Source organism: Vanessa tameamea, chromosome 12 (genome assembly GCF_037043105.1).
Source record: "Vanessa tameamea isolate UH-Manoa-2023 chromosome 12, ilVanTame1 primary haplotype, whole genome shotgun sequence".
Taxonomy (NCBI): Eukaryota; Metazoa; Arthropoda; class Insecta; order Lepidoptera; family Nymphalidae; genus Vanessa; species Vanessa tameamea.
This window is the reverse complement of record NC_087320.1, coordinates 5,726,449-5,753,104: the sequence shown is the minus strand read 5'-3', so window position 1 is coordinate 5,753,104 and position 26,656 is coordinate 5,726,449. Positions and strand designations below refer to the sequence as shown.

General features: G+C 30.3%; 1 protein-coding gene across 10 annotated transcripts in view; it reads left to right on the top strand.

Annotated features, from left to right (window-relative positions):
* LOC113392986 (uncharacterized) overlaps positions 1-26,656 on the top strand; it is a 60,132-nt gene that overhangs the window by 21,158 nt on the left and 12,318 nt on the right. For 8 of the 10 annotated variants that reach the window (XM_064216439.1, XM_064216437.1, XM_026629659.2 and 5 more), the window contains 5 exons: positions 17,223-17,379; positions 17,986-18,232; positions 23,521-23,616; positions 25,991-26,243; positions 26,391-26,577. In XM_064216439.1, the coding sequence (XP_064072509.1) occupies positions 17,223-17,379; positions 17,986-18,232; positions 23,521-23,616; positions 25,991-26,243; positions 26,391-26,577 (940 nt within the window). Of the gene's footprint in view, positions 1-17,222; positions 17,380-17,985; positions 18,233-23,520; positions 23,617-24,649; positions 25,116-25,990; positions 26,244-26,390; positions 26,578-26,656 lie in introns of those variants that run through there. The other 2 variants (XM_064216438.1, XM_064216442.1) reach the window with 2 other exon arrangements.

Sequence of the window (26,656 nt, the reverse complement as noted above, 5' to 3'; positions counted from 1 at the left end):
CTTGCCAACTCTCGGTGCCAACTCTCGGTTTCGAATCGGTGGTAGCTTTATATTTAATTTAATACTGTAACTAGACACTCAAAATTGTCTGTAAGGGCCTTCTTGAATAGATATTGAATTAATAAGATTTTTTTTGAATTTCGTTATCTATATTTCTATATTTGCTAGCTGCTATTGTTTGTCAATTTAATTAAGTAATACATTTTTATAACCATTAAATTAAACGATGACTCATAGGTATGTAATCCGCTTTCACCACCCATCATATTATCGTACCACATGGTCAATAACTCAATACACCCTGACTAATCTAAATTCTCTACACGTTATAGTTTTGTGCCGTTACGTTTAATTAAAATTAGGGGAGATATATTCAAATGTTTACTCCACCTAAACTAAAATATACTGTTATATTATATTCGTGTATAATATGAGTTCTTGGCAACTAGCCTGTGCCTTTGGAATAACGTTTCAAGTGCCAAGGTTTAAAGTCGTTGTTATTAATAATAGTTGGATAATAGCCTTGTTGTCATGTTTGCCGTTTTTAATTGTTATTACTAATACGTAAACGTATAAAATGTTCCTTAAAAAGGTATTAAGAGTAAGAGAGAGCTTGGTGACGGGTTTCTTGTGTGAAACGGACGATAGCTCATATAATACGTATTTGGCAAAGCAGGCTGGCTTTCTGAGTCTAAGATGTGTCAGTAAAAAGTTGTTCATGTAACTTTCTAGATAAATTAATGCGATTCACGTCATTGAATAGCTAAAACTAATAATCTAAACATTGTTTCTAATAAACCCGACCGAACAGATCATGCAATGTCAAACATAATTAATTCGCACCTTAATATTATTAAAAATGTTTTCGTCATTTTGAAAAATTTCATTATTTACAGATAAAAATATCTAATTAAACTGTGTTCAATAACTCAATGGTACATGAGTCGCTTAGCGAAGTGAAAGTTCGCTGGTTTGATTTATTTATGTATATTAGTACTAAATATGGAGCTACGCGGAGAAAAATCATAACTTAAAAAAGGACCTTCTACTAATTCCGGCAAAATATATCTTAAAATGAAAAACCACAAGAAAAAGAAAAACAAATATTATAACTATATGAACCAGTCGAAATGTTTGGGTCACGACTCAACTGTTTAAATACACTAATATTTAACAGTATATTTATTAACTATGGGTATCTTGCAAATCGGAAGTATGTCACAAAAGAAACAAGTTTTCTGCTTGCAAGCAACTAAGTCAATTCAAATAAAGTCAGTACAGTTTTGATAAGTCTAACGGTACGGCACGCTAATTTCCAATCTAGACTTAGAATAAGTTTTAAAAGTAAAAAATAAAATAATGGATAGTATTTAGTTAAAAGTTGTGTACGGACTTGTACTAAAGTTATTCATATGTATTTAGTGCCCATGATGTATTATGCTACTTTCGCAAAGACAATGGTTGCTCTTTGACTCCTTTGGAAAGTGATTACCTGCTTACATTACTACTGTGACATTGGCGAAAGTTAGTTTTTTGTTTGACGAAATCCATGTCATCTCAGTCAATATTGACTGGAACAGATAGTTTACATGCCTTTGAAGTATATGTGAAAATGTCTACTTTTTTTTTGAAATCCATCTTTTAGGTTATTTCTTCACCATAATAGTTTTTGTTAATTGAATTGTTTGTAATATCGATGCAAATGAACTTTTAAAACTTAGACCAGCTTTGAGCAAGTTGAAATTCTAAATGTCAAGTGTGTCTATGTAGTGTTTACAGCTGTAGGAATTTGACGAGTTCAATGCTCCGTTGTCATTTCTTGCATCAATAGAGTCCATTGAATTACGCCCGCATCCTGGGCGTCTCTTAATTACCGACTAAAAATTTTTATTCCGCTTAATCAAAGAATCGTTTATTTGTTCTCAGAAACAGCTCAGTTCTTCCGTAACTTTTAATTGCGTTATTATATACTAAATGTTAATTAATACTATACAGTATATTTGTAAAATTTTAACTTCAGGCTTACCTGTAAATGCATCTTTTCACGGTTTACGCTCCGCTGACACTCTGACATCTTCATGTACCGCAGAGAAATACAATCTAAATTCAACTTTATAACAAACGTAAACGTTTTAATTTAGTTTTACATTTCGGCTGTATACGAGGTACGAGCCAGCGAGGTGAGCAACTGGATCATAAAGAAAAGTGTCCTTCAACGTACTTTGTTTCCAGAGTAAGGACATGCTTTGCAATTTTCATTCCAGTCCTCATCCCGACTGACTGTGTGGTTGTTTAGTTATTACTAATTTAGGAGTGATTAATACATAATCGACATCAGTTGATATCTCTATCGCATCAGAATATTAATTGGTAAGTTAGTTACATGTATATGCATAATATATATTTTTTTATTTGAATAGATTAAACCGGTTGAGAAGTTATTTTTTAGAAATTTTAATAAAGGAAGATTTTATTTTATAATTATAATCTTACCAAACCTGATTTTGAGACGAAAAAAAATTTCTCCCGAGTGTTTTTGATTACTCCTATTTAATCGAAGAAACCTGTTAATGGATGCTTAATTTAAATATAACCGGATGTTATGCAAGTAAAGGATAGAACAATTAGTTATATAACTAATCAGAGAGTCACGCACGAACGTTGAATATTATCCACTTCATATATCGTAATGACATTATCGATCATTTTATTTGAAGTAAATTGACATATTCGATATTTCTATGATGTTATGCAATTAAAACTTACCTCATAACGCAAAAAGCTACCGCTATTAGCATTATATATATATTACTTTTTATAATTTTAGTATACAATTATGTTTTATTGCTGCCGTTTTAAATAATTACTAAATATTAATTTCACTTTAATGTAATATATAAATGAAATGCCTTTTGACATAAAAAACGAATATGAAATCGTATATATATTTTTTATTACGGTGGTGATAACTTGATAAAATCGTGACGAATTACGTGAAATTGAATTCGTGGTCATTGCGTACGTGATGTGATTAAGACCAGATGCATGTCTTCCTGAAACTAACAAACGCGCTACATGCAAATGAATAACTGCGGTAAGAAAAGTTTCTACATGCATACGGACGTAACAAGTTATCATTATTTTATCTAATGACATACTCCAAATAGAATATACGGCATTTATTTGCAAATATAAATACGTATTTCTTTAAATACTTTTTTATGGTCAAACTTTATATTTCTCTTATAAATATTGGACAACATCACATGCATTACTCTGGTCCCAATGTAAGTAGCTAAAGCACTTGTGTTATGGAAGATCAGAAGTAGACAGTACCACTAAAACCCAGACTCAAGACAACATACAAAACTAATGAACTTTTTCTACATCGACTCGGCTGGGAATCGAACACGGGACCTCGAGTTGGCGTACCCATGAAAACCGGTGTACACACTACTCGACCACGGAGATCGTCTAATTTCTATAGATTATATAATATTTTATTTTGGGTCTGCTAGAGTGAAGTTACATATATTTAAAGTAATAAAATCAAAGTATACTTTATTTTAAATCGGATCATACAAGGATTTTTCGTATTTTCGTAATTTTATAATAAAGCAAATGTGATGCTACCACCGCTTAAAAACTCAAACTCATAACCCTCTATTTCACAAATTAAATAACACAGAAATAAAATAAAATAAAATTTATACATCCTGTCTGGAATATATAAAATAGTAATTATCTTTTATTATAAACATAATATTGCGTAACATGCTTCATTTATAAATAGTTTTTTTATATAACATTGCAATTTATTATTTGCAAAGTTAAAAATATCATCAATATTCTATTATGGAAACGAATATCTTGCCTGAGGAAGGATTTAATGAAATACGGAGTTGGATATTTGTTGTTATAAGTTTAGTTACTATTATTTTGATATTGCCACTCTATGTGTCACTATGATACTGTCATTTTTTTATTGAATATAATAGGATGTCAAACATGTTAAAATGACAAAACTTGATTGACAATTGTTCTCAATAACAGTGACAGGAAACAATAACCAAATCTATGCTGTATCATTGGTTGAATAAGCAAATGACAGTGATTGTCGCTAATAATTTAGATTTCGGAGTACCTATAATAATTATAAATAATAACATTTAATAAAATGTACAAGTTTTATAATATCACGGGCATTTAAAGGGTTGCAACGGGTTTTAATCCGGACAAGCACCGATGAGGATCATGTGCTTAATTGTATTTTTAATTTATCTCATACGCACGGTAAATAAAAATAGAGGAAACCAGCTTGAATTTCTGCCACTTGTGTATTCAGCAACCCGAACTGGAGCAGTGTAGTGGAATAAGCTCGACCACACTGCTGGAACTGGAACTATTTGGTACTGTTACATTATAATATATTTTTATTTCTTGCTTGAATATAACTTTTCATTCCTGAAAATATAATCCTTAAGAACGTTACAATAAATAAAACATAAGTACTTATAGATATAACATTCTCATTTGTTCTTGTCACAAAATTTTATGTTTTACACTTTTCTTTATTAGTTTTGTAGTAACATTTTACGACTATAATAAAACATAAACGGGGAATATTAAGTTAAATCATATCTAAACAAACGGTTAAACAATATATGTACAACTATATAAACTTTACTTCGTAAAATTCTTTCAAGGTTTATTTTAATTTTTTATTATTATAATCTCTGCGATCAATTTAGTCGCAAAAAGTTTAAACCACTTAGGTTCCTTTTGTTGTGGTTCTAGACGGCTTATGATGATGCTTATATTGAGATTTCCTTGATATACTCTCGAAATACATCACGATTCTGTTTCTTAGTAACGTTATTCTCATTCTTAATTAACTATGCGACTAGATTTATACAAGTACCTTTGAATTACCATTTTACACGTCTGGCATGTCAGGAGTAGTGAAGCTTCTGTGAGGCTAGAAATAAAATGAGTTGTTAAGTTGAAGTAATTTAATAAATTTTATCTGAGCGAATTGTGATTTTTATTTTGTGGCGATATTGGAGTACTAAGATGTCAAAAAAAAAATTGACAGCTTAGATACGAAGTTAATATTTGGTTACATAACACTCATGGATTCACAAGTAGCGTCGTTTTTTTTATCATTTTCTGCTGTTGGTAAGTTCTCATATTTATATTGGTTTTGAAGATGATAAAATTAACATATGAATCTGAATCCTTAAATATAATTGGTCGGTATAGGGCAGATATCCAGGCTTTCACATTTTCTTTAAATCGTAAAGGAAATTTTACATTTGGAAACAATTAATTTTAACCGTCTTCTGAGTTTCTTTGTATTCATAAATAAATTTACAAACCACCACTTTAAAATATACTTTATTAATAAAAATAGTAACAAAAACATTTTTCAATTTTCAAACACCAAAGTGTTCCAATACACATTATCCAACGAAGTTTTTCTCAAAAGATTTTCCTGTATGGATATAATTAGAGTTATGACGCCCCCGTAACGTACGTTACAGCGATCATTATCTCTCAAGGTTTTAATGTTGAATTCCACTCTTATTTTAGACACTTGATTATTACATGTCATAGTCATATTTTCATAAATATATTTTGCATTTTGATCATTTCTTTCGTACATTTTAACTTAACTTCCAATGTCAAGTTCGATCAAAATATTTTCGTGACAAAAAAACTATAATAAATAAGTACAAGTAGTAGACACAATAATGAAGGGATTTTAAATCGAATCATTACTTGTGATGAAAAGTAGACACTTTACAATAATCGGAAGCGCTCGTCGCAATGCCTGAACCCTGGGCACCGAGCCAAATCCTGCCCTAAAGGAAAATTGACTCAAAAAAAGTTACTTGTGAGTGTTTTGCTGGACTAGCGCCGGCGTCGTTCACTACAGCTTTCCAAAACCTGGCCAAACGATAACGGCATATATCTATTGTCAGCAACTGCAAACCATGAAGGAAGAACTAGCTGCTAAACAACCGAGATTGGTTCATTAGCTGTAGGCCACTGTTGGAATACTACACACTGCAATTGGAATACCTGCGATATCCACCGTACTCCCCGGACCTTGTTCCAATAGACTACCATTTTTCCGGAATTTGGACAACTTCTTACAAGGAAAAAAATTCAACTCCGATGCGGCAGTCCTAACCGCCTTCAAAGAGTTTATTGATTCTCGCCCCATAGTTTTTTTTAGAAAAGAGATCAATGAACAACCTATGAGATGGCAAAAGTGCATAGATAACAACGGTACTTACTTTGATTAATTAAATATATTTTACATTAAAAAAAAATACTAAATATTCCTCCCGTACAAAACGCTAACTTTATATGTAAGGACCTAATACATATATAGATAGATATCAAAACATAAGTTATATTTTGGCTCTAATATTTTGTTTAAAGCCTCTGTAAATCTTTGAGGCACGACAGTTTCGAGTAAATAGTATGCACTGTGTATTTCAAATTGTCAATTCTTTCTAACGCACCTTTTATATATTATTAAATAAAAATCAAATACAGACTACAATCATAATTTTACTTCATAGAGCCAACAGTGATAGATGTGCCGTATTCAGAGTAGCAGCAGATAGTTCTTTCAACTCAACGAATAGCGTTATTGGCATTTCCAGACAGGAGAAGATCCTTACATAAAGATGCATCGTATAAAAGGTGTTTTTTGTTACCACATTGCTCGCCGCTTATAAATCAAATAGATGTTGAGTCAGAAATAATCTAACTTGCAAAAATGTTACATAAGTATTATAAAGCTTCTCTTATTAATATTTTGAATATGAAACACTGTTATTCAATATATATAATGTTTGATAGATTGTTGTTGTGTTTAAAACCAATCACCCGAAGTTATATAAAGGAATGTTGATTCATGTGTGAATATTTAAGTAAATTTCTTATGTAAAATTTATGGTTATTTAAACAGTAATTTGTACAAAATAGAAAATACCGTTTGTTGCCTGTTATTTCCACTGCCATGCCAATCAACTTGTTACAGAGAGTTGTTATTGTATGTGTTGTTGAAAAATTAGTAACAGCAACATAATAAAGGCACCAATGTCAAAAAAGACGTTAGTGCTGATTTGACATGGGAACCCGATGAGAGCCTTTTTATAATAGTCTCGTAAAATAATGATTTAAAAGGGTTTGCTAGAGCCACCTTGTATAATTTATTATTTCATATAAAATAGGGTTATTAAAAAAAACAATTACACAAATAAAGCCAAATTAAAAACCTCTTTTTTGAAGACGGCTAATAAGTTGATTCATATAATATTCATAGTCATATAAGTTCATTCACTTTATTTAGCAGCAAATGTGAGTAGCACAATCTATTAAATTATATTTACAAATAAAATTTTAGTAGGTATGTTTGTTTCAATTTTTATTATACTTATAATATCGTAATTTGAATCGAGAGTCGAAATCACAATTGCTTCATTTCGTTGAATAGACATTTCCAGTGTTGTGTTGAAGCGATTGCGTTATTATTAATTAAATGGTAAATCATCCTCGTATCCCTCTCATCGACAGGGTAAACATACAAAATGCAATCATGTTTGCCCTTTCCCGGTTCATCCATATGGAACGTGTCTCGTCCACGGATTCCATTGTCCATGCTCGCCGGCCGCTCTATTTATATCCAATCAACGACTGCATCTGTAGATAGGGTCTTTTGTCTAGTTATTTTTTTCTACAAATTAAGTTTTAATACTTATACTATTATTTTGTTATATAATTATAATTTAATAGAGAATAATGTCAAGATAAATATACATACTATGTATATAATATGTATTATATGATAAAAGTGAAATTAAAATTATAAGGAAAATGTTTAATATTGCTATACAATATAGAGTCAAAGCGTACATAAACATGGCAGGAATTTTAATAAGCACATCTTGTATTTAATAGAGACTGGAATAATAACCATTAAAAGCATGACACATATACTGGTGTCCTAAATTTAAGTTTTGTTGACGTAACAGTGTAACCACACGTTACGGTAAATGTGACCTAATCAAACCTAGTCTAGTATCAATCTCTTCCATAGTTAATTTTACGGCCACTATGTCAATATCTTTAAACTTTTACAATCATGGACGGTATAAAATGTTTTGTACCAAAACGGTATAAAAGTCTACTTTCAAAAGTAATTCAATTCATATTCTTAATTGAATTTCTATTACATAGAGGAATATTTTTTATTCCAATAAATATAGTAATTTATTTTGAAAATGAGTGAAGTGGGCAAACATTTGCAAATTAGAGACCGTTTTTCAGAGATTTGCAAATAACAAATTGCTGCTCAACACTAAATATAACATGGAGAATGGCGCCCAGCCTGCGGTCTCAGGCGCCAGCCAAGACGTGAGTCAAGGACGACAACCAACTCCGCGGCGTTTAAGTTGTATTGTTATTTGACTTGATTATACGTTATTGTAATACAAGTTAGTAGCTTGTACAATAGCGTTTTGTTGTTGTGTTAGGATCATTATCACGTCCATGTTGAATAATTACGTATTATTTCATTTTAAAGTGGTCCATTCTGTTCGTATTCTAAAATAAAGTTGTTAATAATGAAAACTTAACGTTTGAATTAAATTTCCAACATAAAATTATTTTAATTTAACGCTTTTTCTAAGCTTTTATTAATTTCATATTCAAAAAAATATAATATAGGTATAAAAGATGACATAAATTTAATGGCACGTGGCATGACAGTTGATTATTCAGAAATTAATATTTATGAATAAAATAAAATTTCTTACTAAGTATCTAATCTTAATCTTGAAAAAGGGAAAATACATGTCATATATATTATTTTATTATTATACCAATAATAATCAAAACACTGATAGGTAATAATTATAAAATATCTGTAATTTTGTAATACGATATTTCAAGATCAAGATTGCACGACTTGGTCTGAGTCACCAAATTCAATATAAGCAAATTTGCTGGTTTCAACTTAATGCATATTCATTTATGAGATCCGGTGCAGACAAAACAAATGCAATCGTATCCTAAAGTTTTATTTGTTCTCTCTTCTAAATAAACGTTCATTTATCTATAATTGTTAGAAATGATATATGTAGCGAGCATGAAACGAAACAAAAGAATAAGGGTCATTAAAACGTTCCAAAATATGATATACATATACATTTACTGTCAGCCCGTCCCGATAGCGTGTGTGTGTAAAATAAGGATTTTATCCAGAAATATTTTCCGAGAGATCAAGTCAAATGCCACAGAATAATAAGTGATGAATTAAAAATATATATTAAATTTCTTAAACTTTGTCAGATTCCAAGACAATCGTAATTACTTTATTTGTAAACAGGTATATGCTCTATAAACTACCTTACCTTAGACCTTTAGACCAACTTTTATGATATTCAATTGCGCATGACAAATATGCCTCTTTAATATTGTATCGTTCGACAAAGATGCGTACACCAAGTGTACTTTCTGTTTTAAGTTTGTCATTATGCCACGAGTATCATGATTAATGCATTGAGCCGTCGGCACGCACAATGAAATCAATGCTATAGGCTTTGTATTCTAAGTGAGGTGGGGCGTTCGTCAGCCCGTGTAATTGCGTGAACAGCTAATGACTTGATTTCCTTAATGCAATATTGATTATTCAACTCTTCTTCAAACTTATTATTTATTTGAAATAATCAAACCATATTGTAAGTAATCACAAGTTAGTAAAACCTAAGTTTATTTTAATCAATATAATATTTGCAATTTATAGCTTTAGCCTGGACTAATCACAGTGAAGAATTATTCTATTTTGCAGTCCTAGTGAGAATAAATTATGGCTCAGTATCTTGTTTTCTGCACATTTCATTTCCTCTTTGGAATAAATTAAGAGAGCACTAGCCCAAGGTTTAAGTGGTTTAGATCTAGAACCTCGATTGTCTAGGTTGAGTGCATGTTGACTTTTCCAAATGTTCATCAGTGCTTGAAAAAATAAATTACCAAACTGAAAATTATTATTTCCTTTTTTCGAGGATCCCATTCGACGAGTTTTTCAGAAAATACACTAACTAAAATTAATTAAGTAGGTACATTTCTATATACTACCCATACCACCCAGTGATATCGCTTGGATACTTTACACTAAAATTTAAAACTAATTTGTATCGTTCGGCATCATGACACTACGATTTGTGCTGTGAAGTTGATGCAAAGAACAGAACGCCGTATGCTTGCATATTTGACGTACGCTTTTAGTGTGACGATATAACTATACTACATATGAAATATCTACTCATTCAATCTTTAGCAAAGCAATGTGTGCACGATAGAATAAATGTGAGATTTTGGATCGGTTTGAATTGTTACTGTCGCGCAAATATACTTCGACAGTTATTTTCTATCTAGCGATACGCCATGTACTGGCGGCAGTTATAATAAGCTAGTTTTGAGTGTGGGACTTTAACAATAAACTACTTGAACATGGTTTGTAAACGTAAACAGTTTGTACTCCCAATGGAATACTACTTCACAGCTGCATTTTCTATCATACCAATACATGGCGTAATATCATTAATTCTATTTTATCTTTAACGGCTTAGCTGACAATTTAAGTGAACTGATATCGAGTGTATCTGCTATTCGTAGCGATCCTTTAACGTCGTTAACAGTTATATTGAAAGTGACGTAATATTTTTATTTTAATAACTCTAACTAATAGCTATATAAAATATGTATAGGTAGTTGTTACTGAATTTCTAATAAATTATGCACAAAAAAAGATTTATATTTCATATTGTTTATAAAGATTGATTTACTTTCTCCACAAACTTATTTTATAAAAATAAGTACACGGAGTACTTATTTTTGTTTCAATATTTTCTATTCATACCTATATTCGTCTATTATGCAGTAGTTGTAAACAGAAGCAACTATCTACTTCAGACTTATCTTTAAACTATTTATTTGAAATCTAAAGTGCCTATTGGGTATAAACGCGAATGTTGATCAATAAAGGAAACTTGTCAGCTAATTTAATCAGCAGCGTTTATAAAAGGAAGTTGCCATTTGGACATTTGAATCGTCGCTGGCAATCACATCATTGCGTTAGATTGTGCGCTGTATGGCTCCAAAGTTTAAAACGCAATGCTTCAAAAACATGACTATTTAACATAATATTTGAAACGAAACTGTTATTCAAAGTATATGAGATTATTTACTATCAACCATATTTCTTCTTGATAAACTAGTGTGTGTTCGCCAGTCTGACCATGTCGAGTAGGTTTGCCTCACCCACGTTTCTTTCAACAAGCCCATAGTTAACAGTAATCGGTAAACATGAACCTGTCAAGAAAGCAAGTAAACAAATTTCCTCAACATTTCCATCTGAACTTTTTTAGAACGTTCTAGTTCCGACCAGCTGTACATCATACATGTAGAATTACCTACATGTCGTTAACCTTTCAAAATTCAGTATACGAATCAAGGCCGACATCTATTGATAGATTATTGTCTACCGAATTGTTTTTTGCTCAAAAATAACAAACATCCAGTAACATAAACCGACCACCATGAGTTACGGTCTCAAGCAAAAAAATGCGACATAAAATACAATATTAGTGTACCTAAAATATCGATCATATTTTACGTATATATAAATTATTAAATTAAACTCTGTGATTTTGTATAAGTTAAACCAATTTAAGTTTACGATATAGTATAAGAGTTTGAACCATACGGTTACTCATGAACCGTGTCTTTTTGTATAGCCATAAGCTCTGCTATTGGATGGTAAGCGGGTTATAAAATTAGAGAATTGGTCATACAGTGCGCTTCAGAAGTGACTATTTATATTGCAAGTATTCTTCCATTTTGAGTCCTCGTTGCGTTGCGGTGAAATTAACCGGCGCCTTGCGTCCCTTCTTTTATTGTCACCGCCATGGTTTAACGGTTCGTTTTTCTTATGACTCATTTACGATGTTCAAAATATCACCGATGGATGGTACTTTCATAAACTTTGTTCCTATTTAGATTTCATTTAATACTTTATAATCGCATGATATATTTGTACGTATATAATTGATTTAGTTGTTTTTGATATTTATTTGTTTTAATTTCAAGTAACAAACCAACAAAATATAATATAATAATTTAAGGCTTAGAAATCCGCGAAAATTATTAAAGAATCGTAACATGAAGGCATCCGTGTAATACACGTGGGTACGGTTTAATTATGAAATAGTATTTAAATCGAATTGTATATTTAATGACGTTACAAGTGGATTATAAGTTACAAAACTTTTAACCGTCCACACACTTGACTCACTAATATTGAATGACTCATCATCATTTATATAATCTCGTTACAAACACAGATAGGTGCCATGTCTATTCCTGGTAGTCTACATACGCATAATCTTATACTTGTTTCTCAGAACGCCCTTTAAGTGCATTGAGCACGTTTTCTCCTTATTGATCTCAGAGTAATCGTATATGGAAAGTAGCTAAGGTGAAGGGTCGTCTTAACAATATTAGACACATAATCGTTCATATGATACCCGGCGATGCTTTTTTTTTAACTATTTTCAATTCAACCCTAAAAATACGAGTGCTCTATGACATTAATCCCACATGGCATGTTACTAAACCTCTGTGTCACTAATGAGGACATTTATAGATGTGAAAGTCTTTGTGTGTAGCGTTAAAAAATAATAAGTACTACACTATTGTTGTTGAAACGGTTTGAACTTTTCATATACGTGAGTATTAAAAGGTTTTTCTTAATGTAATATTTATCTGCTGCCTAGAGTAGCATTGAAAATGTTTTCAACGGTTCTTTGTGATTCGGTAAAATTTTTGTAGGAGTAATATATTAGAGTAATTTTTATATAACGCTAAGTGAATATGTTATAATATATAACTTAAAAAGAGTATAAAAAAATATTATATACTTGAATAAGCTATTAAATTTTCCCTCTGATGTTTCCATTGTAACTATAAATTCAATACGTAAATATATGATTTTCAAAAGGTTTAAATTTTAATTAAAACATTTGTACGACGCTTTGCAATAGCAGCAGCGGTGTTCTTAATGCTTATATGTAATTAAAAATATAAATTTTACATTTATATTCTTATAAGGAAAATATGATATTCTTTACTACACTGTTGCTAAATTAAAGGCTACTTTGAATAGTCTAAGTAACTACACGGTTTGATGGTTAACCTTGTTTTTTTTTTGTTATAGTTCTTACAACAGATTTGTGCTCATAGAGCTTTCGATAAGGTCACGTTTTTGCTATGTTAATGCCAAAATGTCAACACCATAAATATAATTGCGTAGGTACATAAAAAGTTCAACCTGACTTTCTTTTCTTTCGAAGATCGCGTTGAACAACATAAATTAATATAGTAATTTAATATTTTATTGCGCCATGTACAATTATGAATTATATATTATCAATTTCTTTCATAAATAGGCAGATAGAAGAATTACTCGCAATTAAATATATATGTTCTAAAGTGAATACAATATCTTAATTGCTCAATGGGTTCAATTGCCTGACTGCAATACGTAAGAATTGCTTTTATTGTTTAATTTTTATTCGACAATTAAACTTTCGAGTTATGTCTTAAGATAATTAATTAATGATTGAAATCGTTGATTAAATTTAAATTACGACCTTAAAAGTCGTCGCCGTCCTTTATATCCGATATTCACGGTCAAATTAACGAGGAAGGCATTGTTTGTTGGTTGTTGCAGAATAACTGTGAATGCATTCAATGAGTCGTAAGAATTAATAAAAGTTTCATCAATCAAAATCATTGTCTTCAGATTTCCGTTTTATTGTTTTTTTACGATTTCGACCCGTATAAAAGACAAGGCGAAATAGAGCGTCTAGCATCGAAATATCTTGACACGAATAGCAATATCGTTTCAAAGATATAAACACGGTTAAAACCTACATTAACGCGTTTTTCCACATAGCGTGATGAAATCAGCGAGGATAGAATGCTGTTAAATTAAATCGATTTACGGTTTTTAGAAAGAGATATTTTAAACTTAGTTCATTTATTATAAAGTACTATAAAGTATTATAAAGTATATACTTTTTAAGAGAATATTTTAAATATTTAGTAATACCATAGTAGGTACTGTATTTCTACGTCAACTGCTTTTTTCAGAAATGTTATTATATATTGTTAATTTCAAGTACAATTTTTGATTTTTTATTCGTGACGTAAATCATTAACAATACACTACTTTTTTATAAATATCCAATTAATTAAGATACGAACATAAAATAAATGAAAAACAGAAAATATGCTCTGTGAATTAATTATATTATTTTTTTGGTCCCAAATTTATTTTTCAATATAATATAACAATTTTAATCGTTATTAATGCTACTTTTAGTGGATAGTAATTGAAATAAACGAGTTGTGAGCAAAATAATAATCATCTCCTTAAAAACTTCTTAAAAAACTTTTTAATTGAAGATCCGTTTTAAAAATACTATTACCGTTTTTTGCGATTATTGTTAATTGTTTATTAAACAAAAAAACTTCTTATTTGCCGTCTCAACTTGTGACTGTAAAGATTTCTCATACAGTTATAAAATCTGAACGCTGTTTCGTTTTATGCTCAGTGTATCACGCTAAAACTTTATTATACTACGCAAGAATTCATTTCGTGCAGACTTGTTTTAACCGATTTTCTCAATGCTATGCTAATATATTTTAAGGTTCCTTATATTTTTTTTTATAAAAATTACCCATATGTTTGATACACGGAATGAGTACATTATTAGAAGTTCAGATAGTAGAATACTTTTGAAATGCCTTGTAAAGTGCCTTCTGCAGGCGCGATGAGTGTAAAGGTAAGCCAATCAACACTATAACGTTTCTTTATGTAACGTCGTTGCACGGTCTTTTTGTTAATATAATTCGTACCTTATATCATACGAGTTTCCTCAGAGAATTATCCTAATATTCAATATTTATTCAAATGAAATAAGTTGGCTATTTAAATTCTCAATCTATCCACAAAATAATTATTATTAATACTAGTAACTCTTTTTACATATTAGTGAATGAGCAAAATAAAAAAGCAAAAATATGTATGTAGTTATATCGATAACTGACAATACGTAGGAAACCTTGCGCACGCACTCCAATACAGCTCCAAATATTAGAAAGTCATCTACTAGTTTATAGAGAATAGCGATTTGCGAATATATTTCAACCGTCACAGGATAAACCTGCAAAGTTTAAAGCATAGTTCAGGATGCGCATGCCTTGTTTCTCGGTCGCATAAATTGAAGAAATGGACTAATGCAGCGTGTCCGCCCACAGGACGGAGTCTGCTTGCCCGCAGGGGAATGCACAGTTGGAACACTCGTTGCCATTTATAACGTCATTTATTATTTCAGTAATAAAACTCTCTATTACTTGTTTCACCTTATCTAGGCATAATCTCTCTTGTTTATTTCTAAATCAATAGTTGAATTATTCATATATGAAGATTTATTATCAGATTAAAGTTGACATAAATATTATAGTTCTTTTTCTTTTTAAATACAGCTTCATATTGCAATTTAATTTATAGACTTGTATTTCGATTAGAACACTTGGCGTGCATAAATATGCTTAAATTTCACTTCATACACAATGAATACGGTATGCGTTGATTGGTTTTTAGTTTAGTTACTAACAATATTTAACTACCGAAGAGATGGATTTGTCGGTAATTAACTTTACTCATTACATAATACACTATATCCCATTTATTATTATATTGAAACAAATATTTATTTGAAATTGTATGCATGTAAATTATAATATTTTTAATATCCCGTGTAATTATTGTCGATAAATCAAGCTACATAATTAAAAAAATAGTTATCTTGACATGATTAAAAAATACAAAGGTCATTTACGTACCTAAAATAGAAGCTAGGTTAAGAATCATTTTAAACCAGTTGCATTACAAGTAAAGTACAATTCGACTATATATTAATATGTAAATATTCAAGAAGTTTTTATTATAAGCATCTTTTAAATTTGTCTTTGTATTTAAAATTAAATTTATTAAATTTATTGTTTAAAAGTAACCTACATTTAAAAAAGACGGTTTACGGTGATAATGTTGAGTTTTTTATTTAATATTTCATAATAATATTTTTTATTTAAAAATAAGGCTCTTGCCTATAGAGACTGGTAAATTGATGAATTATTGTAAGTTCTCAACCAATAATGCTGCAAGACAATGGCGGAGGCCATCGATAGATCTCTTAATGTATCATAGCTGAGTCACAATCACGTCATCAAGTTTCCTAACTGGCCTCAGTGAAGGAGTACGACGTCTGTTCACCTTACATTGTGTGACGATTATTGACCCCAACTTTAAAAATGTAATTGTACTAACTAACAATGGCTTTTAATGCTGTAAACATCCTGGTGTGTATTTGAATATATGTAATGATGACGGCGCCACTGCTCCGTTTTCCTTTTAGTCTGGATGAACATCAACATTCCCTAAAAGGCATGTCGTCCGGCTTGCTCACCCACGCCCTGCTTTGTATGGGACAAGACTCCTACGTTTTAGCAGTTCAAACTATCTTAACATAATAATATATTTATAGTTTGAGAAACTTACTCATTAAAGTAAAATTAAAAGATACAATGCGAAATTGATTATTAAAAAATATATGAATTGAGATTACAGCCAATCTGTTTATTTAATTCTAGCTTATAAATAAACGTGGAGATTGTTTAAATTAATATATATAATGTTAAATTTGCTTTAAAAAAAATCACACCGATGACAATAACTTCCAAAAACGCAGCGTCAGTTTAAAATTAAAAGTGTCATACGAGAATGTAAAATAGTTATGTTACCATTTATATAATTATATCTCTATCTCTTAAGCCATTATCAGCTAACAAACAAATCGAAATAATAAAAAAAAATTAACTCGATAAAAACAATCAAACAGTCTATGAACAACCAAAACGAATATTGTTTATTGTGATATTATATAAACTACAAATATACATGGATGTTTATTACAAATCCCTGCAATAATTTCGAATTGTTGACGGACAAGTTGCTACTCGCTTTCCGTAGCTATTTCCGTATGAGTTGATTGATGTGTCGGGTTTCCGTGTTCCAGGGCCACCGCCACGGCTGGGGCTGAAGGCGGCCAGCCCCGGCGTCACCGACGAGGACTGCAACAGCAACACCAGTCTCGCAGGAAGCCAGCACTCGACTCACGATGAACTCGATGCGCATTGCGATAACTCTGGATATCTATGGCTCCTCGATTATAAGTAAGTGTCGTGGGATATTGCTAGAAATGCTTGTTGAATACATCCGTCATTACTTTAAACAGACAATTTATTACTGTAATGATGTGGTTACTTTTCCTGTTCCTCAGAAATATGATTAGATTCGAATAATTTGTAGTTGTCAGAAAAGACAATTGTAGATAGTCAATCGTCGCTAAGTATAAGCTACGTATATTAAAACTGATTTTATTTTATTTTAGTTAATTTGATTATTTCGATAGTATTTTGTTTTGTTTCAAATACTATAATTATAATTTTCTATAACTCTAAAATAACTTATTCATCAAATAAAATACACTTTGATTTTCTCCCGACATTTACAAAAGCTTACCCTTTACTAAAGGTCAAACGTCAAGGAAAAATCACGTAAGGTTATTATTGGGAAACTTTTACGAATTTATTTTTCTTTAGATCATTGTTTTGGGCTATTTACCTGTTAAATAAAAGTCAAAGGTAACAGCAGTCTTTGTTACGTCATTCCACTTGTTATTTAATGAATTAGCCCATATAACCGCAATAATGACGTATAATGTTACAATTATTGACGTAAAACATATTTCACTCACATGAATATTTTTTTGTTTCCAGTCCGATGTTTCGAGACGGCTCGTGTCACCATATCTCAGTACTGTCCTCCGTATCCGCCTCCTATAAGGGCATAAGCGATCTAACATCTCGCTTCGAGTTCACATCCCGCTACAAAGACATCGCTCGGGACCTCGACGCGAACCTCGCTGAAGCCGATATGGAGAGCTTCAAAACAGAAGACATCCACGCTCTCCTTATGACCACCGAACTGCCCCATGACGCCATCATAGACGATATAGCACACGACGTAAGTTCCGGTTGTTTATTTGCAAATATTTTCAAGTATTAACTTAAGAAACTGACCAATCAAAATATGTAGTATTCATTTTTAATAGCGAGTTTATACAAAGTTAATGCAATTTCTATCCTGTTCCCTACTTAATTAACATCAATGTGGGAAAAAAACATTCTTGGTCTATCAGCATTATGCGATAATTTACACATAATTTGCAAAGACGTATAAGGCATACGAAGGAAACGTGATGACATGCCGTAGCGATGGGGAGTATGTTTTCACATTTTCACTTCGCGTTACCATACTTACACTTTACGTAACGTCAAACGTACAAGTGTTTCACAATATTTACACTTATTAGTTATCGGTTTATATTCAACACTATAGATTTTTCGCGTTGTAATATATTAAATTTAATCCAATAGTTATCGTTAACAATAGTTTGAGGAAGTCACCAATTCTAAATGGTTATACGTGCTTGTAGTTTGTCGGTAGTAAACATCAAATATGGGACGTGTTGCGATTTATAATGAACATTAAAGAACACTACAATGAATTTCAAATAGAACCAATCTAAACACATACTATATAATATATTAAGATAAGATATAGAAAGACATAGATCAGTTTTAATAATACCCGCTAAGTTAAGACGAATATTGAATCAGATTAAAATATAAAGGATTATAAAACAAAATCTCCCCGAACATCTGTGACTCTTTAAATTAAATTATTAGTAATAATATAATATAATATAAATATTATTTTGAATATAAATTTATTTTAAATAAATTCAGAAAATTCTGTTAAATATATTTTAAGCAGTTCCTTAAACTCTGGAGTTTTTAATCCATATTGACGTCTTGAAATGTTCTCATTGCCTTTGCTCGCAATATTTTGTAATAAATTTATATCCTCTTATAACAATTATACTTTTTATATGACTTACGTTAAAATTTGCGATTAACAATTACATCGATAAACAAGAGTAGAAACTATTAACTTGAAGAACTTCTTCAAATATCTGCGTACGTTAATCTTGTATAATAATAAATATATAATAAACTATTACAAAAGGGATAATGCAATGATATCAATTATAAAAAAAATCTAGGAATAAATATAACGTTTATATTCCTGTTTTATTCGGACATTGAGAAAATGTACTTTTTTTAGACAATAAAATAAAATAACGTTATTTTATTATATATAAATACGAGTATCGTATTGATTTACAGAAGCACCTAAATTGTAAAATATCTCTTCATCAAGATTTAACTAACGGGTGTAGTTTAAGTAATTAAATTATATTTAAATTAATAATCTATAAGTTGTTCAACAATGCTATGAAATATATATATTTTTTTATATATATAAAATGATTGTTACAATTAAGTGTATACACATTTTGTTTATCAAAGGCTACAAATTGCAAAAAAGTCACGTACACCGTTTGATAAGGACTAATAATAAGTCCTTCCTTTATGTATAGTAGACTTGGCTTTTACGTTGAGACAATATGAGTAAAATCAATACATACAATTTGGAAAATCGAAAGTGCCTAACCATAACGCTTATTGAATAGAAAAAAAAAACAATTCTACTTTTTGCCAAGTGAAATTTATGTTATATTACGTACTCTATCACATTAAATTAATTTATAAAAACTACAGAATTGATCTCCAGCGTTTCCGTGGACCAACAAAACCAAGAGAATAATAATAAAAATAATAGTTGTAAAAATTAGGAGAAATATAATCGTAAAGCACTCTGCTTCGCATCATGAGTCGTGTAATATTGCATTTGTTATTATTTAAGGCAACACCGTTTGTTACAAATAATCAAGGCCCTTAATTATGAGATAACTATTCACAGATGTCAAATTCAATATAATGAATATTTTTTATTGAACAATAATAATAATTAGTCGTTTTTTGTTTTAGAAATCCATTAAATAGATGTGTGAGCCTATGCATTAACACCTGTTCATTTCGACAAATTATTTAATTAAATATATATTAAGTTATTAAAAAATAATCCTGTACAATAATACTTCGTTAAGAATTACAATTTATTTTATAACTAGGAACAAATTATCGTTCGATTCGAAATTACATCTAACTCTTATTATAATATATATTGATGAATTATATTATTATATATAATATATGTTAAAAAAAAGTAAAAATAGGTGACAAGAGATTTGTTGTATCGGCATATGTATGACAAGACTTTCTAAATGGAATGAGTTATACAGTTATTTTATTGCTTGCGGCTTCGTTTGTGTACTTGTTTCGCTAATAAATTGCATGGACATTGTTATATAAAGAAGCGGCATCGTATTTTTCCAAAACGAAAATATTTTGATGTTTTTTATTTATTTTTTATTTACACTTCGATAATATTTACAATATATAAATTACATATAATTAATATCTACTATTCATTATAAATTTGTTTTTTTTTTATATCTCGATGATAACAATGAAAAACCCATCTAAAAATATCTTAGTATTAAAAAAATATTGCAATTATTCAGGCATAAATCTTGTTAAATCTTTTAAAATATTGCCATAAATATTTCGTAATAAGGACGAGAGATCGTATTGAGTGTCGACCACAGACATTACTTATTTACTTTAATGTGTCAAGCGAATATTTTATCCTTCGTGTTGTAACAAGCCTTAAAAGGATAAATTCACAGTACACGCGAAGGTTGAGTTATTAAAAAAGTAACAAAAATATAATCAAGATATGCTTTAAATGAAATCATTATGAAGGTTTATGATGAAAGTTTTTATATTTATTGACATTATTATTCTTACATTATTAAAAAAAATATTTAATGTTCACTATTTATACCTATAGATTTTACTTTAAATTGATTGGAGAATTATTATTAGAACATAAAGTTTCAAATATTTTAGTATTTCGGTCATTAACGTCTATTATTTCCAAGTTACAGATCACAGTATTACTCCCTTAAAAAAAGTATTGTTATAACGATGAAAAAAAAAACGTAAACTATACATACTATTATTCTGAGTATTTCTTAATTGGCAGTTGAACAAACAACAACACAACTCAGGGTCACAAGGAATTCAGCAGCTAAAAAATATAAATGTTTTTTGTTACGGAAGTAATTTAAATTAATGTTCTTAAGGGTTTAATTAATTAATTAGCAAAGTTTTATCATAGCAAATTATTATAAATAGATAAAAATAAAATACAGTTAAAGCAGTAACCTTGCAGCATAATATAAGATACTAAAAAAGAGTTGTAAAAAGTAGTGTTTATAACAGTTATTTTCGGTCCATCGATTGTACTACTTCACGGATGTGATCGTGACAGGTGAAAGTAATAATTTAGTTACATCTTAGTAATGGTTAAACTAAATTGTTTATCATTGAATATGCGTTAAACACAAAACGTCTTATCTAACGTGAGGTCTTGTCTCTCTTTTTTGTGCCAATATTGGAATAGTTTGGTATTTTTTAAATTAGAATATCTCTACTCTATTTCGTGTAATAATGTTTTATTGATTTAAATATTTTTAAAATGTTTTAAGAAAATTACATATTTGTAAGAAATTCAATTTGCAATGTCATTGAACTTTATAAAACGGATGTAACACAAAAAACCAAGCTTGGCATACTATCTCAAAACACTTCCTATTGTTTTGAACCAAGCGAAATTATTGTACAAATAATACGAAAGTTACTTAAAAAAATCTCAAGACTATGTAAATAGGGTCTTAGTACTTTTGAATCATAATGTTACAGGAAAAACGACCACCGGTTCGGAAATCAGATTCTACCAAAAAGAACCATATTAGTTAATCTTTTCTCAAATTAAATAAATAATTAACTATGTATATTTCCTATGTCTGGTATAGTAATCAACGAATCCGAACTCGCTTTGTTTTATCTATGTATACGAATATTATAATTGCGAAAGTAACTCTGTCTGTTACCTCTTCGCGATCAAAATGCTTAACCGATTTAAATGAAATTTGGTGTAGCGGTAGTTTGAGTTCCAGGGAAGAACATAGATATTTTTTTTTAAATCCACACCACTAAAATAGGGATAACAGTTTGTGTGTTAAGTTTTATAAATTTCGCGCAGGTAATGTCGCAGGTTCAGCTAGTCATCTATATGTTCTTTTATTTTTGATGATAATGCAATTAAATAATTATTACATTATTATTATTATCAAAAACATATTTCAGTCAGGAATGCTTTTTACATCTAAACACGTTTTACCCCATGTTTAACAAATACCTTGAAATATCTCTAAAACTACGTGTCATATAGCAAACGGCATATTTCATTCAAAGAAAAGGCTTAAAGTTTATTTATGTTAATAAGAATTAATTATTTATTTCGATTTACTGTAAATGTTCTAACAATAGTAATTGTATTTAATTAAACGAAACATATAATTTTAAAATATTCATATTACAGTTAAAAATACAGCTAACTATAAAATTTAAAATATAACAATAGGCATAATAAGCCTAAAATCACAAATATCTTCTTAAATTTTATTCACACAGTTTTGGTGACTAGTTTGTAAATCTCGGAGATGATAATTGGTGACTAGTGGGTTGAATTTATCCTAATATAGGTATATGGAATATATAGTGGATCTGGATTTCTCGTATATAAAGTGGTACAGTATGATTATATATACCTATCATGTAGTCGACGAAATATCATCATTCACAGACAACATCTTCGATATAAATGTTAACTTTTTATTTCATTCACACTCTCAAACAATACTTTTTGTTTCATTTTTAAATATTTTAACCGTTTCGATGACGACCTTTTTATTCTATTTACGTAATAAATTATAATGTAAAAAAAGTATAGCTATTCTAGGTATCCTTTGCTAATAATAAATTTTAATAAAAAAATGGCGTCTTTTTCGTACTTATTCTTATACGTTATATTTAATACGTACCTATTATTACACTTAAAACAAACATTTTATCACTGCCACTACATCGAGCTGCTCTAGTTTAGCGGTTAACCGCTACGTCGTGCGTAAGAGACATACATGTAGTCAAAAGCTAGCGGAAACTTGTTAATATAATATATACAGGTACTTGCAGTTTATCAATATGAAATATAATTATAATATCATAGTCTTAACCATTCCTCTGGACTAATACTTTATTTTTACTAATATTTTCTTATTTAACTCACCTATATTTTCTCTCATAATATTATGTTTATTTTTTCAGTTTTATACTAATTTCTTGGTGGATATGGTTTCATATAATGGTGTATTGCAGAGTAATCCTCAAGGCGAGATGTTTGCGAGTATTTCGAGTTCACTGTTGGAAAAATTTCAGTTCGACAGTTCTATCAGTGTTGGCAGTAGTTTCCAGGTTCGCGCCGGTTTACCATTCAATGTTCATTATTTCTGTCACTTGACTCGCCTCATTGAATTTCATCATGCTAATTTCCGCACCTCATTACGTATATTATAACTCGTTCTAATTACTTTCATTAAAATTACATACATGACACGCCATCTAGCGCCAGCTTATAGAATTATTTTACACTCTTAGCTACGATAGATGACGCTTTTCAATTTGTTCATTAATATTTTTTCACACAATAATATAAAGCATTTCGCTATAGATATAACATCGATCAATAAATATATTATTACTTTATTATTAGGAAAGAATAATAATAATGCAAATTGTTTGTTTCGGGTGGCACAAATATTTAATTTAGTATTTTATTTATATTAATATATAAGGAAGTAGGTACATCGTATATACAATACAGAACATTTATTGCACAATGATGCTTTGATGAGTTTTTCGCGATTGATAATATTTATTCATAAAACTAAACTGATTACAGCATGAATAACGTCTCAAGAGTAGTTTTAATAATACAAATAGATAGAGAGTCCAAAGTACTTGGCAGGCATTCACTACGAGACTTCCTATACAGTTCACCCATAGTACGTCGATCCCGCGGGATGTACGAGTAGTAAAGATAAAATAAGACCGTTGTTAATGTGTGTGTGAACCGTTCACACCGAATTGCGTCAATCATTTTAACTACACTATACTTCTATACCCCAGCTCATAGTCATTCCCTCCTGACTGAACGCAAGTGTGTGCTATATTTATTTCATCTTTGCATGTGTCATCGGCTTGGACATACGGCAGCCATGTGTGCGTTGCCAATGAAGTCAATTCAAAAGTCAGATATTGTCAAAGTTTAATTTATTTTTGTATCACATTTGTACCAAATATCTACGACCTTGGTATATTAAAAAATTAGACGTGCTTATTTATCGCTCATTAGTTGATTGATGTGTGTATTATGCAAATTTTTTGAATAGTGCGATATCCAGTATAATCTAAATTCAACGTTCGGGTTTGCACTTTAAGTGTCAGTCTTTGTTAAGGGGCCAAGCGTGACGGTGGTGTCGATTACAGTTGTTTAATTCATTTATTTTATAAAAGTTTGGGAAGCGTAGATTGTGTCTAATATTAAAATTAATATCCCCGCTGCTCCTGGTGCTCCAGTAGCGCCCAGGGCTTTCGGGAGTACTGTGCTCGGACGTATTTTGCAATGAAGTCTATTGCAATATGTTGTTTTACAAATAAGGTCAAATCGGATAGTTTACAAGACTTAATAAATAACTGTGTTTGCGTAAGATAGTGAGAAAAACAGTGAAAAACATTTTTTACCAGCAGATATTTAATTAAGTGATTTTACGAACACTTGACTCGGTAGAGACGGTAGTCGAATAATTTAGTGTTTCAGTGGGGGACGTTTATAAGTGACTAGACAATTCCCTTTGAAATTTATAATGGGTGTGACCGAATATGATTGGGATTCCCGTAATGGGTACTATTCAGTAAGTAGTAGGACTAAGATTTACAATATAAAAAACAACACAAATGTTGCTTCCTTATTTCCAAGCGTTCACCTGTTTTCTGCAGACACCGCCAAATCTATTTTGCGCTTTAAACGAATCTAGAAAGGTTACGATACAAAAATAACTCTGCAATTACACTTCCTTTACTTTTGTTTATCCTTTATTATACTAAACGCACTAAGCTTTAATCACGTATCATTACTATAATTACATTTATTCGAATTTGTTTGTTCGGGCAATATTAATAATCACATTATCATAACTATTTGTTTTTGGTAAAGCGTGTTTTCAAGAATTAAATATAAATGCATCATTGTTATGATGAGTTTGAATTATGACCTCATTTGTTAGAGGAAAAGGAATTAAATTGATGATAACGCCCGCTCCGGCGCAACTTGTACGAGTACGTAGCCACCCTTTATGAATAATATATACCAAAAGCAACGATTTAAAGCTATAATATTATTTTTTTAAGAATATAAAGTTGTTAAAAAATATATATGTAACTTTCAATAACGTTACTTGTTATAAATGTAAAAGCTAAATATCACTTGAAATTTTCGGTAAGCAATAATTGTTGAACTCTCACTCGGCTTACCGACGCCTAAAATATACTTGCATGTTTAAATGTTTATGTTCCGACGAACTCGTTTACGTTTCGAAATCTTCCTGGAACTTTTACCGACAACACGCCGTTTCAATGATTGTAAAATATATATGTAAATAGGATGTGCTCTGATATTGAGGATGCGCGTTGATAAAAATGTATTTATTCATCTTAATGTGAAACAAATAAACAAATATATAATGAGGTAATTAACGACTAATTTATAATGGAACTTTTCTATACACAGGGTGAAGAATCCGTCGGTTCTATCAATACAATGTCAATATGTAAATCGGAACTATTATTCTCTCCGGTAAAAGAAGGTGCGCATGGTGTTCACTTCAGCGTGGATAGTCTCGACTGTGAACTGCCAACTGAGCAGGATCTCATCCTCACGTGTCAGGCTAATAAGGATAACTATACCATAGCCTTTGAGGGCAGTCTCACCATTTACTCTGAGGACAGTGAGTGTGCTGAACCCGCCGTCAATCAAAAACATGGTAATTAAAGTATTTTCAAGTGTGTTCACTGCTATTTAGACTTGCGTTATTTACCGATGACACGATGTTTGCGAAGTAAGCGATAGTGACTCATACACCTATGTAATTTTTGATAAGCACCGACTTAATTTCGTTAATCGTTTTCAGACAAACTGGTTAAAGAAGACTTAAATATAGCATTAGATAGTGATGAACGAACGCGCAGGAATTTAGAATTATTAGAAAGATGTAAAAAATTAACAAATAAGTTAACAACTTCTATGGCTAAAAGTGATTTAGGTCTAACTACCTGGAGTAAACTTAAGAAGCAAACCTGTCAATCGCCTTTAAAGAGGTATTTATGGATATCTGTAGTGTTATATTGAATTATATCTTGCTGTTTGTGTAATGACATATTCATCGCCTTATTTTCT